At 43.0% G+C, this 14,671-nt stretch overlaps 1 protein-coding gene across 1 annotated transcript; it reads right to left on the bottom strand.

The window, feature by feature from the left end:
- Positions 1-1,314: 1,314 nt before the first annotated feature.
- On the bottom strand, positions 1,315-13,331 carry xkr7a (XK related 7a). Its single transcript, XM_079559242.1, has 3 exons — positions 12,711-13,331; positions 5,112-5,311; positions 1,315-2,678 (listed from the first exon to the last, which is right to left on the bottom strand). The coding sequence occupies exons 1-3, from the start codon at positions 13,247-13,249 to the stop codon at positions 1,729-1,731; spliced, it is 1,689 nt and encodes a 562-aa protein (XP_079415368.1). The 5' UTR covers positions 13,250-13,331; the 3' UTR covers positions 1,315-1,728.
- Positions 13,332-14,671: the final 1,340 nt, after the last annotated feature.

Here is a 14,671-nt window from a genome sequence, read left to right as displayed (position 1 = left end):
AATCCTCCGTTCAGTTCCTAATGTAAGGACTGACAAGGCTTTTAAATATTGTGCTCCTTCTGATTGGAATCAGCTGCAAAATGAGCAGAGTTTTCGAGAGCTGGTCTCTCTTAACTCTTTTAAATCTAAACTGAAACAATGTGTACAAAGCCGTGATGGTTGCTGTTGTTTTACCTAAGATGTTTTTTATATTTTGTATTATATTTGATGTAAACTGTTTTATGACGTGTTGCTGCCTCTCAGCCAGGTCACTCGTGTAAAAGAGATTATAAATCTCAATGAGTTTTTTTACCTGGTTAAATAAAGGTTAAATAAATAAATAAATTAGATGGACCAGGCCTTTTCCCTAAAGCTGGGGTGTCCAAACTTTTTTTCATGGGGGGGCCGCTTATTGAAGTGTACACGAGGTGAAGGGCCGATCAGTAGTTAGTGCCGCAAAACCTTCGACTAGCAGAGGTTTAAATTGTGCCCCATACCTCTATTTCAGCTTAAAACCTTCACACCAGCTCAGTCTCACAACGAAATGCTAGTTGTTTGGCTAGAATTGTGTAGAATTATTACATTTCAAATAAAAAGGTCCATCTCTGGTGATGTGCACCGATACAGCAAGAGGTCGAGGGCCACTGTAAATTGATCTGAGGGCCGCATTTGGCCCCCGGGCCGCACTTTGGACACCCCTGCCCTAAAGTATCAGACCAATGAAGGGAATATGTTTCCAGAAACAGGAGATAAGCCGAGCCAAACTTTGAGCAGTGGAGTCGTTACAGGAAACGTTCATGAGATTCAGTTTTTATTTTCTCACTTATTGTTCTGGCTTTTTTTACTCTCTCTTTTTAACGCATTGTTGTGGAATGTTTACCAAAAGAAAAGAACTGTATATGTTCCTAGTATCACTTTGCTGTATGATGTAACTGATACATAATAAATAAATAAATATAATAATTTAAAGAGGTGTGAAAACTTTCTGAGCCCACTGTAAAACCAAACAAACTAATGACGCTTGTTCAATAAAATAAGCAGCTCATGTTTTCGAACAAAGACCCAAGAAAATGATATGGCCCCAAAAACCGCTAGTTTGTAAACAAATACATCTCTTGACAAATATCATACCACAGAAACGTCGACTGTCCCGACGACGGCATGACGACGCTCGAAACCTTCTCACGAGTCGTCACGTTTCAAACTTATTTTTTACATTCAGCCCAAAAGTAGCGTCTGAACCTCCCTTTCCAGAGACCTCTTCAACATGAGTGAGTAGCTATGGGGGAAACAAAGTACGCCATTTTGTGCTGCAGTTATTGTAGATTGAAAACAGTAAGGTTTGAACTTTTACACACAGATTTCGCATGAGTCGTAGCTGCCATAAATAGTCATGCATGTTGAAGGTCTGTCTCTGTCTCGACACTAAAGAAGAATGTGCTCTGGCGCCTTTCGTTCAGAGGGCGTCTGATTGATAGTCACACTGCCACTTGTGCTTTCTCAGCTCCATCAAAAAAAAAGCTTGTTGTCTCTGATTGAACAACACTCTGACCTGAGAAATTAAACAGAAAACCGAAAAATGCACCAACATCACAAACAAAGACACGTCGCTCCTTCACTGTCCGTGTCTGGGTGGCTCGGGCCGGTTCACACAGCAGCAGCAGCAGCAGCAGCAGCCCCGGAGCCGAGTCCTCTTGCCTGTCGTTTCGGGACAGGGCGTTTTCTCTCCGCTTGCCGGTGCCCGCAGACTCACACCGTCGTCTCGTACTCCATCACCTCCTTCGGGGCGCCCAGGCAGCGGTACTGTATCCTGGGCGTGACGGGCGCCGCGCTCTCCAGCACCAGGATGGTTTTCCGCAGCCGCCGGTCGATGTAGTGCGCGTCCCAGGCGGGGTACTTTTTCCTGGGCAGGTCGATGCGTATGACCGGCCCCTCTGTCCTGGGGGAGAGCTGCGGGGGCGCGGCCTGAGCCCTGCGCAGAGTCCGCACCTGAAACACGTCCCCGTCCACGGCACAGCCCTGCTCTGAGGCCTTAGTCCTCTGCAGAGTCCTGGGGGGGCTGCTCACCAGGTCGGGGGGGTGACTGGAGGCGGGGGAGGCCAGCATCTCCACTGGAATGTCCTTCTCCACGACGTAAGTCCACCCTGACACCGGGCCGTCAGGGTGCAGCAGGCAGTAGTAAACAAACATGAAAAAGGTGCCCAGAGCGTAGGAGCTGGCCACCACGCACACCAGGACCACGGCGTAGAAGTCCGACATACGGGAGCCGCGGTGCAGGAACCAGGCCGTCGTGAGCGCCACGTTCTCCACCAACACGGTCAGGCTGTAGATGAGCAGGCGGCAGCGCGTGCGCCCCTCCCTCACACTGAACCAGCAGAAGATGTACACAATACCCACCATCATGTTGTAGATGATCTCCTCCCACTTGGACATGCAGAAGTCCGTCTCCCCTTGGATGATCCAGAAGGTCATGATGCACCAGTGCGCCACGATGAAGATGCCGAAGTAGAGCTGGAACACGGAGGCGAACAGGGCGAAGGCGAGGGTGCGCGCGCCGATGGTGAAGAGGTGCCACAGGATCTGCACCAGCACGGACTTGTAGGACATGGGCAGCTTGTCGTCGCGACTGTCCCGCAGCACTTTCTGGTATGAGGCGATCATCCAGGCGAGCGAGAGGAGCGAGGCCGAGGCCGACAGACCTGCGGAGGCGCCGGCAGACGGAGGAAGCAATTACAGGCAGAATCTCACATTGAACACACAGTACCAGGATGTGTCAAAGGTGTGATGGGTGCAGGATGATCCACCTCTCTTTTAAAACACATATGAACCAGGCTTGTAAAATAGCGTTCTTTCACCTGCGCAACATTGCTAAAATACGAAATATCCTAACTAAGAGCGATGCAGAAAAACGTATTCACGCATTAGTCTCTTCAAGGCTGGATTACTGCAACAGCCTGCTGGCAGCGTGCCCTAAAAGCTCCTTGAAAAGTCTTCAATTAGTTCAAAATGCAGCTGCAAGACAAAGAGAAGAGAACACATGACACCTGTGCTAAAGTCTCTCCACTGGCTTCCTGTTGAGTTTAGAATAAAATTTAAAATCCTGCTCCTCACATTTAAATCCCTAAAGGGTTTGGCTCCGCTCTATCTCCAAGACGCTGTCGTTCCATATCAGCCAACCAGAGACTCTCCGCTCTCAAAACTCAGGGCTACGAGTGATTCCTCGAGTCTCCAAAATCACTGTAGAAGGCCGAGCTTTTAGCTCCAAGCTCCGGTGTTATGGAATAAACTCCCAGCCCACGTTAAAGAAGCAGACACAGTCCCTACATTTAAAGGTCCTATATCATGCAAAATCGACTTTATGGAGCTTTTAGCCATGTTGTTTTGCTATTTCCTTATCAAAAACTCCCCCAGAGTGGTTTGTGGCTTCATTCGCGCAGCTCTCAGTAATCCTCCTGAATCCTGCTCTCTGAGCAGCTGCTCCTCCCTCTCCTCATGAACGACTGAGTGTTCAGTTGTGTCGTAACAACGGAACGGAAGTGCTCGACGTCTGTAATGTAATGTCTTAATTCTATGCTTACGCCCTGATTTTAATTTGTAAAACAGCTTTTTCATTATTTCTGTCGTAAGAGAGAAACAAAGAGAAAAAAATGAAATAAAAAAAATAATAATAAGAAAAATAAAAAGGATGTGCCTGAGGTGCTTCCAGGTCAGCTGTGGCCAAAACAAACACCTCCCCTGAGCGTCTGAACAGATCAGTCATGTTTGCGCTGCAGCTGAAGATGGAGCTCGTTATAACTGGACACACCTGTTCTTTATTCTTACCTAACGATCATGTCACGGAGAAAAAGAAGCGCGTTTGGCTACGAGGACGGGAGTTTATTCAACCTTTTTCAGGAAGAGGCCACTCAGCTGTTTTTTTCTCCGTGATTCAGCGACTTTCACCAAAATATTGTTTTTCTGTGACTGTCTCTGATGGATGTTTGGGGAACCTTCGCCAGAACCAAAGTGGATTAACTTTTATAACCAACGCGAGTCCCATAATGTAAACAGCGATGGAGCAGAGCGGTGAGTCAGTCCAAACGCGTGTTAGCATAGTAGCTTGTGTGTTAGCATATTAGCATGTGTGTTAGCCATTTATGAAGCTGTGTTGCAGATGTCAACTCCGTATAACTGCATCGTGAAGTGACTTCACTTATTGTTGTTTATTTATATTACGGTAAAGTTGTATGCGCGGAGAGAGGGGGTTAACTGAATCGAAGCGTTGTGTCTTCCGGGTTTGAAAAATACCTCCAGAAAACACTTATATTTATCACAAAAATTAGTGCTCCATAATGGTAGAGGTACAACATATCATATAAATGCCTATACTTAACTTTGGAATGGCTAAAATAGCATGATATAGATCCTTTAAGACTAGGCTCAAAATGTACCTCTGAGAATGAGCTTATAATCAGGTCAGTTTGGTAAAGCTCTGACCCACAGCCTGAAGTAAAGCTGCCTTAGGAGAAACACTGCTGTGGGAAGTACGGTCCACTGAGCGCTCTCCTCTTCTTCTTACTGCAGACTTTGTCTCTAATATGATACAATATTTAATTTATCTGTAGTCTGTTCATCACTATTCACATCGGGAGTGCCCGTCTAGATCGAACGGAGGAACCTGGGTGAACGGAGGAACCTGCATTCTGGAATCTGAGGACTGGACGGTCTGTGATCTTGGCCCGTCTGCTGAGAGATCCTTCGTCCCTGGGTCTCTATAGCCTGTCCGTCCATGGGAGTGGATCTCTCCTTCTGTGGTTCTCCCCAATGTTTCTCTTTCCTCCTGCCGGGTTTTTGAGTTTTTCCTTTGCCGTGCTGGAGAGTCTAAGGATGGGGGACGCCCACGCCGCTCGTCGCTACCTCCTATTGGACATTATATTTGCCTGGATTCACCTGAACTTTTAATTGTCATATTTATTGCTCTGTTTTATTGCCTTTATGTTCGGTGCAGCTGTGAGGCGACTTCTGTTGTGATATTGGGCTGTACAAAACCATTAAACCTGAAACTTGAAACTTGATGTAGAATGATATTTGATGTGTTTTTATGTGTACGTGTATAAACAGTGAGTTTGAAATTGCCTGCTGTGGTTACTCACCCTGAAGGGGCAGCACCTGATTGGCATAGATCATGATGCTGAGCTGCAGTACCAGCTGGGGGGCGCTCTTGAGGAAGGACTCGAGCAGGCGGAGCATGCTGATGTCTGCGCTCTCAAACATCATGCGCCAGTAGTAGTGCCGGCGCTCGGGGTCCGTGTGCCAGCGGCTCTGCACTCCCAGGTACAGCGCGTGCACATACCTGTCGTCATGGAAACAGACACAACACGTCTCAGTTACCTTCAATAAAACATCTGCTGCCACAGGCCCTACGTTAACAATTAAAACCTCATTTGAAAGCCAAGATCGACAAAACTGAATTGATCTTTTTCCTCATATCATTAGATTTTTTTTTCAGCACTTTTTTTGTTGGGCAGTCGTCTTATTTTTGTCAAATTTTCGTGACATTTTTGTCAATTTTTCGTCAATTTTTTCTCAATTTTCCGTCAATTTTTTCTCACTTTTTTCCACATTTCCATCATTGTTTTCATCTCAGTTTTGTTGCTATTTTCACACCTTTTTTCCAGAAGCTTTTGGACTGGGGTAAAGCCAAACCTTTTTCCATCATTTTTTTGTTGGGTATTCAACTCATTTTTGTAACTTTCTTATCACATTTTTGTTGAATTTTTGTTGATTTTTTGTTGAATTTTTTGTTGAATTTTTGTCACATTTTTGTCACATTTTTCGTTACTTTTTCTCACTTTTTTCCACATTTTCATCCTTGTTTTCGTCTCAGTTTTGTCGCTATTTTCACACCTTTTTTTCCAGAAGCTTTTGGACTGGGGTAAAGCCATTTTTTTGTTGGGTATTCAACTCATTTTTGTCATTTTTTCGTCCATTTTTTCATCCATTTTTTTGTCACATTTTGTCACATTTTTGTAATTTTTTGTCATTTTTTGGGTCAATTTTTTGTCATTTTTTCGACATTTTTTGTCAATTTCTTGTGACATTTTTTGTGACATTTTTGCCACTTTTTCATCAATTTTTCGTCACTTTTTTGTCACATTTCCATCATTGTTTTTGTCTCAGTTTTGTTGCTATTTTCCCACCTTTTTCCAGAAGCTTTTGGACTGGTGTGAAGCCAAACTGGAGAAAATGTGAAATGAGAAAGATGGTAAGAATAAGTCTTGAGGCTGACAGTGATTATGTCATCAGCCGTTTGCTCAGGTCGGATCTGAAAGCTCGGTTTTAAAGCAGCCGAAGGAAACAGAAAGAGTCAGAGTCGACCGTGTGAAAGTCTTGGTAACAAGCTGAGCTTATGTGTTATTTTCTGAATGAAGTATTTGGGGGAACAACACGACTGAGCTCAGATATCCAGCAGCAGGGGTTCCTAACCCTGACATCGGGGTCCAGGTTCAGGCCCCCAAAGCTTCCCGGGGCGTCCCCAGACCTTTGGGGGAAAGAGGGTCGGATGAGGTTAAAGAATTGAAATGAAGGGATGAACAGCACCTCTGCAATGTGTTTAATGCACAATCACACAAGCCCCGCCCCTCTCAAACTCACCCTTTTAACCTCTTAACTCCCGCCTGAACCGAGAGCATTTTCTCCAGTTCAGCTTTACCCAAATCCTGTAGGCCAGTGTAACACCTCATTTGAAAGCTAAGACCTACAAAACTAAATTGATCTTTTTCCTCACATCATCAGATTTTTTTTCATCACTTTTTTTGTTGGGCAGTCGTCTCATTTTTGTCAAATTCTTATCACTTTTTTATCAATTTTTTGTCACTTTTTCGTCCATTTTTTCTCAATTTATCGTCAAAGTTTTATCCATTTCTGTCATTTTTTTGTACATTTTTTGTACATTTTTTGTCACTTTTTCGTCAACTTTATGTGTTTTTCTGTAATTACTGTTCTAAAATAGTTGATGATGATTTGAAGGCCGAACACTGCTCTGTCCTCAGCTTCTTAGATTCAAGTTTCAGCCCTGAAAGTTTGCAGAACGTCTCTCCCTGCTCTTGATAAAAGATGAAGGGAAGCAATGCTTTCGTTCTTAATGTAGGACCTGCAACAGCAGTGCTCTGTCGGGGTCACAGATGTATTCACTGGTAAAGTAAGACCAGGGCCGAACTGGGACTGAAACACAGCCCTGGACTCTGACCAGCCGGGTCCAAATGAGCGTAAATGTGACACTTCCACAAATACATATTTTAACCTCTTACCACCCGCCTAAACCAAATGCATTCTGTCCTCTTTTGGCTGTGTAACACCTCATTTGAAAGCTAAGACCCACAAAACTGACCTTTATCCTCGCGCTGTTGCTGTGTTGTGTCACTTTTTGTATGTTTTTTTTTCTTTCTTTTTTTTTTTTTCATTTTTGTTGAATTTTTGTTGAATTTTTGTCACATTTTTGTCACATTTTTGTCACATTTTTGTCACATTTTTCTTGAATTTTTCTTGAATTTTTCTTGAATCTTTGTCACATTTTTCTTGAATTTTTGTTGATTTTTTGTTGATTTTTTGTTGAATTTTTGTCACATTTTTGTCACATTTTTGTCACATTTTTCTTGAATTTTTGTTGATTTTTTGTTGATTTTTTGTTGATTTTTTGTTGAATTTTTGTCACATTTTTCTTGATTTTTTGTTGAATTTTTGTTGAATTTTTGTTGAATTTTTGTTGAATTTTTGTTGAATTTTTGTTGAATTTTTGTCACATTTTTCTTGAATTTTTGTTGAATTTTTATTGATTTTTTGTTGATTTTTTGTTGATTTGTTGTTGAATTTTTGTCACATTTTTGTTGATTTTTTGTTGATTTTTTGTCACATTTTTGTCACATTTTTCTTGATTTTTTGTGGAATTTTTGTTGAATTTTTGTTGAATTTTTGTTAAATTTTTGTTGAATTTTTGTCACATCTTTCTTGAATTTTTAATGATTTTTTCCATCAATTTTTGTTGTGTTTTTTTGTCCGTGTTTTTCTCACGTTTCATCCTCGCTATTTTGTTGCTTTTCTTTTTAGCTTTTAGATTTGGGTAAAGCTCGGGTTGAGGCGGGACCGGTGGCCCTGGAGCCAGTGGCCCTTCTGTGCTCTCCCAGAGTAAGGCTCACAACACAGGTTCAGACCCACAGGCCCAGGGTTTAAAACTACAGCACACATGCCGACCTCACCGTTGTGGGTTTGACTCCTCCTTCCTACAACAGCTCCCTGCTCTTCCACCTCTTTCACCCTGTACTGTCTGATAAAGCTCGCGGGTCAAAAAGATGATGTTTTCTCTGTGAAGATCTGCCTCCATGTGTGGAATCCGTGCACAAACATACGGCATGTGTGCATTAAAGTGAAGTTCAAAGCAGCGGGAAACGGTTGCCGGGAGGATGAGCACAATAAATGTTCCAGTAATTGCCTTTGGGAGATGGGTCAGAGGAGCTCCATGTCAACAAGCGCCAGCCCACAAAGGAGCTGGAGTAACCCTTTTATTACAGTTCTTCAGCACAAAACCAAGCCCTGGGACGTACAGCGGGAGAAAACCAGGAGATCACTGCGCATTTTAAAGATGTCCAGGGCGAGAGAAGACTGAATAACGAACTGCTTTTGTTTGAGGTCTGACCCTGGAGCCGACAACCAGACCTGCTGAAGACAAAGGGCCAAACTGGGATAAAGAATCATAATGAAGGTGTAGCGTTTCAGTGTGTTTTTATTGATTATTGTTCAAGGGCTTAAGCGTCACGATTTACAAGAGAAAATACTAAAGAGAAAGTAAATGAACAGCACCTCTGTAATATGTTTAATGCACAATCACACAAGCCCCGCCCCCCTCTCAAACTCACACTTTTAACCTCTTAACTCCCGCCTGAACCGAGAGCATTTTCTCCAGTTCAGCTTTACCCACATCCTGTAGGCCAGTGTAACGCCTCATTTGAAAGCTAAGACCTACAAAACTCAATTGATCTTTTCCCTCACGTCATGAGATTTGTTTTCATCACTTTTTTTGTTGGGCAGTCATCTCATTGAATGTTCGTGACTTTTTTGTCACTTTTTCGTCAAATTCTTCGCATTTTTTGTCAAATTCTTATCACTTTTTCGTCCATTTTTTCCTCAATTTTTCGTCCAATTTTTATCAATTTCTGTCATTTTTTTGTTCTTTTTTTGTTCTTTTTTGTCACTTTTTTTGTCACTTTTTTGTCACTTTTTCGTAATTTTTTTCGTCAATTTTTTGTCAGATTTTTGTCAATTTCTGACAATTTTTTGTTCTTTTTTTGTCAATTTTTTGTCACTTTTTCGTCACTTTTTTGTCAAATTTGGTCAATTTTTGTCATTTTTTGTTCTATTTTTGTACATTTTTTCTCACTGTTTTGTCAAATTTTCATCCATTTCTGTCATTTTTTTGTAAATTTTTTATCAATTGTTCGTCAATTTTTTCCACATTTTCATCCTTGTTTTCGTCTCAGTTTTGTTATTTTCACACCTTTTTTCCAGAAGCTTTTGGATTGGGGTAAAGCTGGAGAAAATGTGCTCGGTTCAGGTGGGAGTTAAGGGGTTATTTTGCATTGTTTTGTATTATTATGACTAATATTACTCATTAGGGCTGAAAGATGTATCGTTATCGTATTGATATCGAGATATGAACATACAAAACGATATATATATGTATACGATATAGATTTTCATCAATAAAACTGCACTCTTTTGTATTATTTTTTTATTTTTCTGAAAAATGCTTGGTTTTCAAATAACCCATAGTTATATCGTATCAATATCGAGATATGAAGTTTTGTCCATATCGTTCAGCCCTATTACTTATTAATGAGAAACCGTTCTTTGAAATGGCTTTAATTTTCTTTAAAATACAACAGTGCGGGTGTGAGGGTGAGGTCACTGGGAGAAAAGAAAACTACGACTCTCGCTTAACCTCTTAACTCCCGCCTGAACCGAGAGGATCTTTTTCCTCACGTCATCAGATTTTTTTTCCATCATTTTTTTGTTGGGTATTGAACTCAACTCATCACTCGTCATTTTTTGTCACATTTTTGTCATTTTTTCGTAAATTTTTTTGTCACATTTTTGTCTTTTTTTTTGGTATATTTTTTCGCAATTTTTATCACATTTTTTATCACATTTTTATCACATTTTTTGTCATTTTTTGGTCAAATTTTTATCACATTTTTGCCACATTTTTGTAATTTTTTGTCATTTTTTTGACCATTTTTTGTCACATTTTTTGTCACATTTTTATCACATTTTTGTCATTTTTTCGACAATTTTTTGTCACTTTTTTGTCACATTTCCATCATTGTTTTCGTCTCAGTTTTGTTGCTATTTTCCCACCTTTTTCCTGAAAATTTTGGACTAGGGTAAAGCCAAACTTTTTTCCATCATTTTTTTGTTGGGTATTCAACTCATTTTTGTAACTTTTTCGTCATTTTTTTGTCACATTTTGTCACATTTTGCCATTTATTCGTCAATTTTTTGTCCATTTCTTGTGACATTTTTGCCACTTTTTCATCCATTTTCCGTCACTTTTTTGCCAACGTTTTCTCCCTTTTTTGTCACATTTCCATCATTGTTTTCGTCTCAGTTTTGTCGCTATTTTCCCACCTTTTTTCCAGAAGCTTTTGGACTGGGGTAAAGCCAAACTGGAGAAAATGTGCTCGGTTCAGGTGAAAGTTAAGGGGTTAAGACACACTTTTTCTCCTTGGTGTTTAACTCGTTCAGAGAGTTCACTTTCAACGTTAACATTGTCTTTTTTTGTGCTACTGTTTTACATTTCTCCATTCGTCTTTATTGGTCAACCTTTTTCCTTTAATGGTGCTTTATAAATAATTTGGATTGTATTGAATTTAACTGTTAAAACTGCTGAATTGTGACGAATTCTGCAGCCCTAATGAGGCCCAGGGATTCCGCGACAGGAGCACAGTCTAGTCATGCACCCCTTTTGTAACACAAGCCCGGTCTCATGTGCGCTGACATTTAATTCTGGTAGCCTGCCCAAAATTGATCCCGTTTCAGCCGCCCGACGGTGTATCGGTGACAGATCAGCCCCAAGTTAGAGGCTGAGGCTAAAACACACACAGGTAATCCCCTTAATGTGGCGAGCCTGGCCGACTGAGAGCAGCAGCAGCGGCGGCGGCAGATATGAGCACAGGGCACACGGGCGATAATGGCATCCTACTACAGTGTGCTCATAAACGCACGCCGTTTCCAAGAGGAAATAAGAAATCAATAGTTTATGGACATAGCACTGTCTACAGGGGCGGGAAGAGACGGAGGCCACAGAGACACAGTTCAGACTCCAGAGAGATTATGAATCAGACCTTTTTATGTTGTTACTGGCTGTAATTATAGGTCAGAATATCTCGTTTCTTTGGGGGCATAAAACCTGCTTCGATCTAGACATGGGATCTTCATTATAAACATTAATCCTCGCCGGAGAAATAATGCATTTACCAAGATATAACCGTCCAAAACCTCACAGAACTAATCGGTATTAATCTATTTTCTCGTATAGCCCTTTTCCACCAAGCTGGTGCCGGTGCTGGTTCTGGGCCAGTTCCAGTTTCGGAACCGGTTCTTTCGTTTCCCACTGACAAAACGCTGGCTCTTGGTTCCAAAATCTGGGAACCAATTAAAAGCTGGACCAAGAAACGAGCGCCAGTGATGTCAGCGGCTGGGGGCGTGGCTTTATCCTCCAACAAAACAATCAATATGAGTTAGTTTGTGCTTAGAACTTCCTGGAGAAACAGTCTCTGTGGAGGAAACTGTTGTTTTGCTTTATGCTCTTGAGCTAAAACAAGAGTTAGAAAGAAGAAATCAAAATGTTAACGGCTGCTGTGACTGAAACATAAACTTATTTCTCTGTGTTTTATAACCAGAAGTGGCTGTAGTAAGATGTTTCTATCCATGTTTGATGTTGACTTCCCAAAGCGTTGCTATGACAAAAGGCACAGCTCTCATTTTGGTGGGAAACCAAGTCAGTGTGGAACCAACCCGGCACCAGAACCAGCCCAGAACCAACACCTTGGTGGGAACAGCCCTATAAGATGCCCATGAAAAGCGTTCTTTGAAAGCCTCTCCTGTTCACTTGGGTGCCTGGCCCGCGCTGGCAGCAGTTCATGCCTGTCAAATCTAATCAGAGCAGCGTAAGCCGGAGCAGTGGCCCCACGTCAGCGACTGGAGCTGACCCACAGACCCACTGCCTCCTGAGAGCAGAGCATTAGCGGTGAGTGTGGGGTCTGGCTGAGTCAATGCTCATGATGTCGCTTAGGGGGGGGGGGGGGGGGGGGGGGGAAGAGTCAGAACTGAAGTCCACAGATGCCCGGGCAGAACGTGAGGCGTGTGGAGGCGCTGGAGCTCATGTTCAGGCTCTCACAAACGCACAGAAACACACATTTCAGTTTTCCTGCAAAGGGTAATTGGTTTGGATGAGTTGACTGTTTCCCCAGGAGAGTATTGACCTAAAAGCCCATCAGGGCAGAGGAATAGTGGGTGGAGTCTTAGCCATAAGGAACAATGTTAAACAATGGAAACATATGTGGAGTTATATCAACTGTTATATTACAGTTTTATCCCCATTTCTCCTTGGATGTAAAGTGTGGATTAAAACACAGTGTTATCTGGAGCAGAACCACACAGTACAAAGGGAAGAAGCCTCCTGGGCGCAGCAGCCTTACCTCCAGACCTGCGCCAGCTGAAAGGTGTGAATGATGCCTTGGAAGAGCCACTTGCACACCCTGCAGCAGCCCGGGGCTCCTCCCTCGGTGCTCGGCCTGGGCAGCAGTCCGGCGGCGGCGGCGGTGCGGCCAGCGCCCCGTTCGCTGCCGTCCTTGGGGCTGGGGTCGCTCTCCTCCACTCCCGACGCGGCGACCACGGCCGCCGCCGCCGTGCCGCTCTCCACCGTCTCCATGAAGTCGTAGGCGAACCATCGGAAGCTCAGCACCTGCACCACGACGGACGGGATGATGACAAAGACCAGAGTCAGCGCGAAGAACCAGTAGTCCCTCCTAAGGTAGTAGTCCGCGGCCAGCCACAGGTCTGAGGCCCCGTCCGAGAAGAAGACGAGGAGGGCGCACAGGGTCCAGCAGAAGTCCGGCAGGGAGTAGCGCTGGTCGGCCGGCCGCTGCTGGGGAGGCCGCGCGTCCGGCCGGGGAGCGCACTCGGCCGGGATCTCGTTACGCACAGGGACGGGCGCACCATCAGATTTCGCGGCCATGTTTGTTGTAGGGAAGAGAGTGAGTAAGAGATGGGAAAATGATGGAAGGGGGGAGGGGGGTCGCTCTGTAGCCGAGCCCTCGCCTGTATGGATGAAGCGAGGGAGGGATGGAGGGATGGAGAGGGGAGGGAGGGGGGGCTGTGGATGCGAGAGATGGCACTCAACACTGCATCAATCAGCCGCGGTAATAAGCACGCGGGGCACATGCTTTCTCACGCCTCTGGGAGCTCTATTTTAGGGTTTTTTTCTGCACATTTAGTTCTATAAACATCAGACATAAAGGCCAGGATGGAGGTTTGGATGATGGGGATGGAAAAAGCCTCCTGATCCTGAAACATTAACCACATCTGGCACCGCTGTATTTCCCTTTTGCATCAGTGTGGTGAAATCAGGGGCGGACTGGCCATGTGCCCGTTCTGGGTGAGCACAGAGGGGCCACCGGTCCCGCCTCAACCGAGCTTTACCCAAATCTAAAAGCTAAAAAGAAAAGCATCAAAATAGCGAGGATGAAAACGTGAGAAAAACACGGACAAAAAAACGCAACAAAAAATGACAGAAAAATCATTAAAAATTCAACAAAGAGTGACAAAAATGCGACAAAAAAATCGACAAAAATGTGACAAAAATTCGACAAAAAATTGACAAAAATGTGACAAAAATTCGACAAAAATGTGACAAAAATGCGACAAAAATTCAACAAAAATGTGACAAAAATGTGACAAAAATGCGACAAAAATGTGACAAAAATGTGACAAAAATGCGACAAAAATGTGACAAAATTGTGACAAAAATGTAACAAAAATGCGACAAAAATGTAACAAAAATGTGACAAAAATTCGACAAAAATTCGACAAAAATTCGACAAAAATATGAGAAAAATTCAACAAAAATGTGACAAAAATTTGACAAAAATTTGACAAAAATGTGACAAAAATGTGACAAAAATTCGACAAAAATTCGACAAAAATTCAACAAAAAAGTGATAAAAATTTAACAAAAAAGTGACAAAAATTCAACAAAAATGCGACAAAAATGTGACAAAAATTCAACAAAAATGTCACAAAAGGTGACTCAACACAGCACCAGCGCGAGGAAAAAGGTCAGTTTTGTGGGTCTTAGCTTTCAAATGAGGTGTTCCACAGCCAAAAGAGGACAGAATGCATTTGGTTAAGGCGGGCGGTAAGAGGTTAAAATATGTATTTGTGGAAGTGTCACAATTACGCCAATTTGGGCCAGGCTGGTCAGAGTCCAGGGCTGTTTTTCCACCCCTGATCCGGCACTGCTGTATTCCCTTTTCGCATCATTGTGGTGAAAAGCGCATTCAACAAACCCCACATCTTCAAAAGCGGACACCCCATTTTCCCCACATAATCTTTTCACATCACACATCGATTTCCTCTTTCAGACTCAAAAGGAATAAAA

This window comes from Gobius niger (assembly GCF_951799975.1).
Source record: "Gobius niger genome assembly, chromosome: 6".
Classification (NCBI taxonomy): domain Eukaryota; kingdom Metazoa; phylum Chordata; class Actinopteri; order Gobiiformes; family Gobiidae; genus Gobius; species Gobius niger.
The sequence above is the reverse complement of the archived record's forward strand: the minus strand, read 5'-3'. Positions and strand labels throughout refer to the sequence as shown.

Excerpts from the sequence above, each read along its gene's own strand:
- xkr7a (XM_079559242.1), bottom strand. The coding sequence starts at position 13,249 with ATGGCCGCGAAATCTGATGGTGCGCCCGTCCCTGTGCGTAACGAGATC. Across the intron at positions 5,312-12,710 it reads CAGCTGGCGCAGGTCTGGAG|GTATGTGCACGCGCTGTACC; the intron begins GTAAGGCTGCTG and ends CCATGACGACAG. Across the intron at positions 2,679-5,111 it reads TCAGGTGCTGCCCCTTCAGG|GTCTGTCGGCCTCGGCCTCG; the intron begins GTGAGTAACCAC and ends GCGCCTCCGCAG.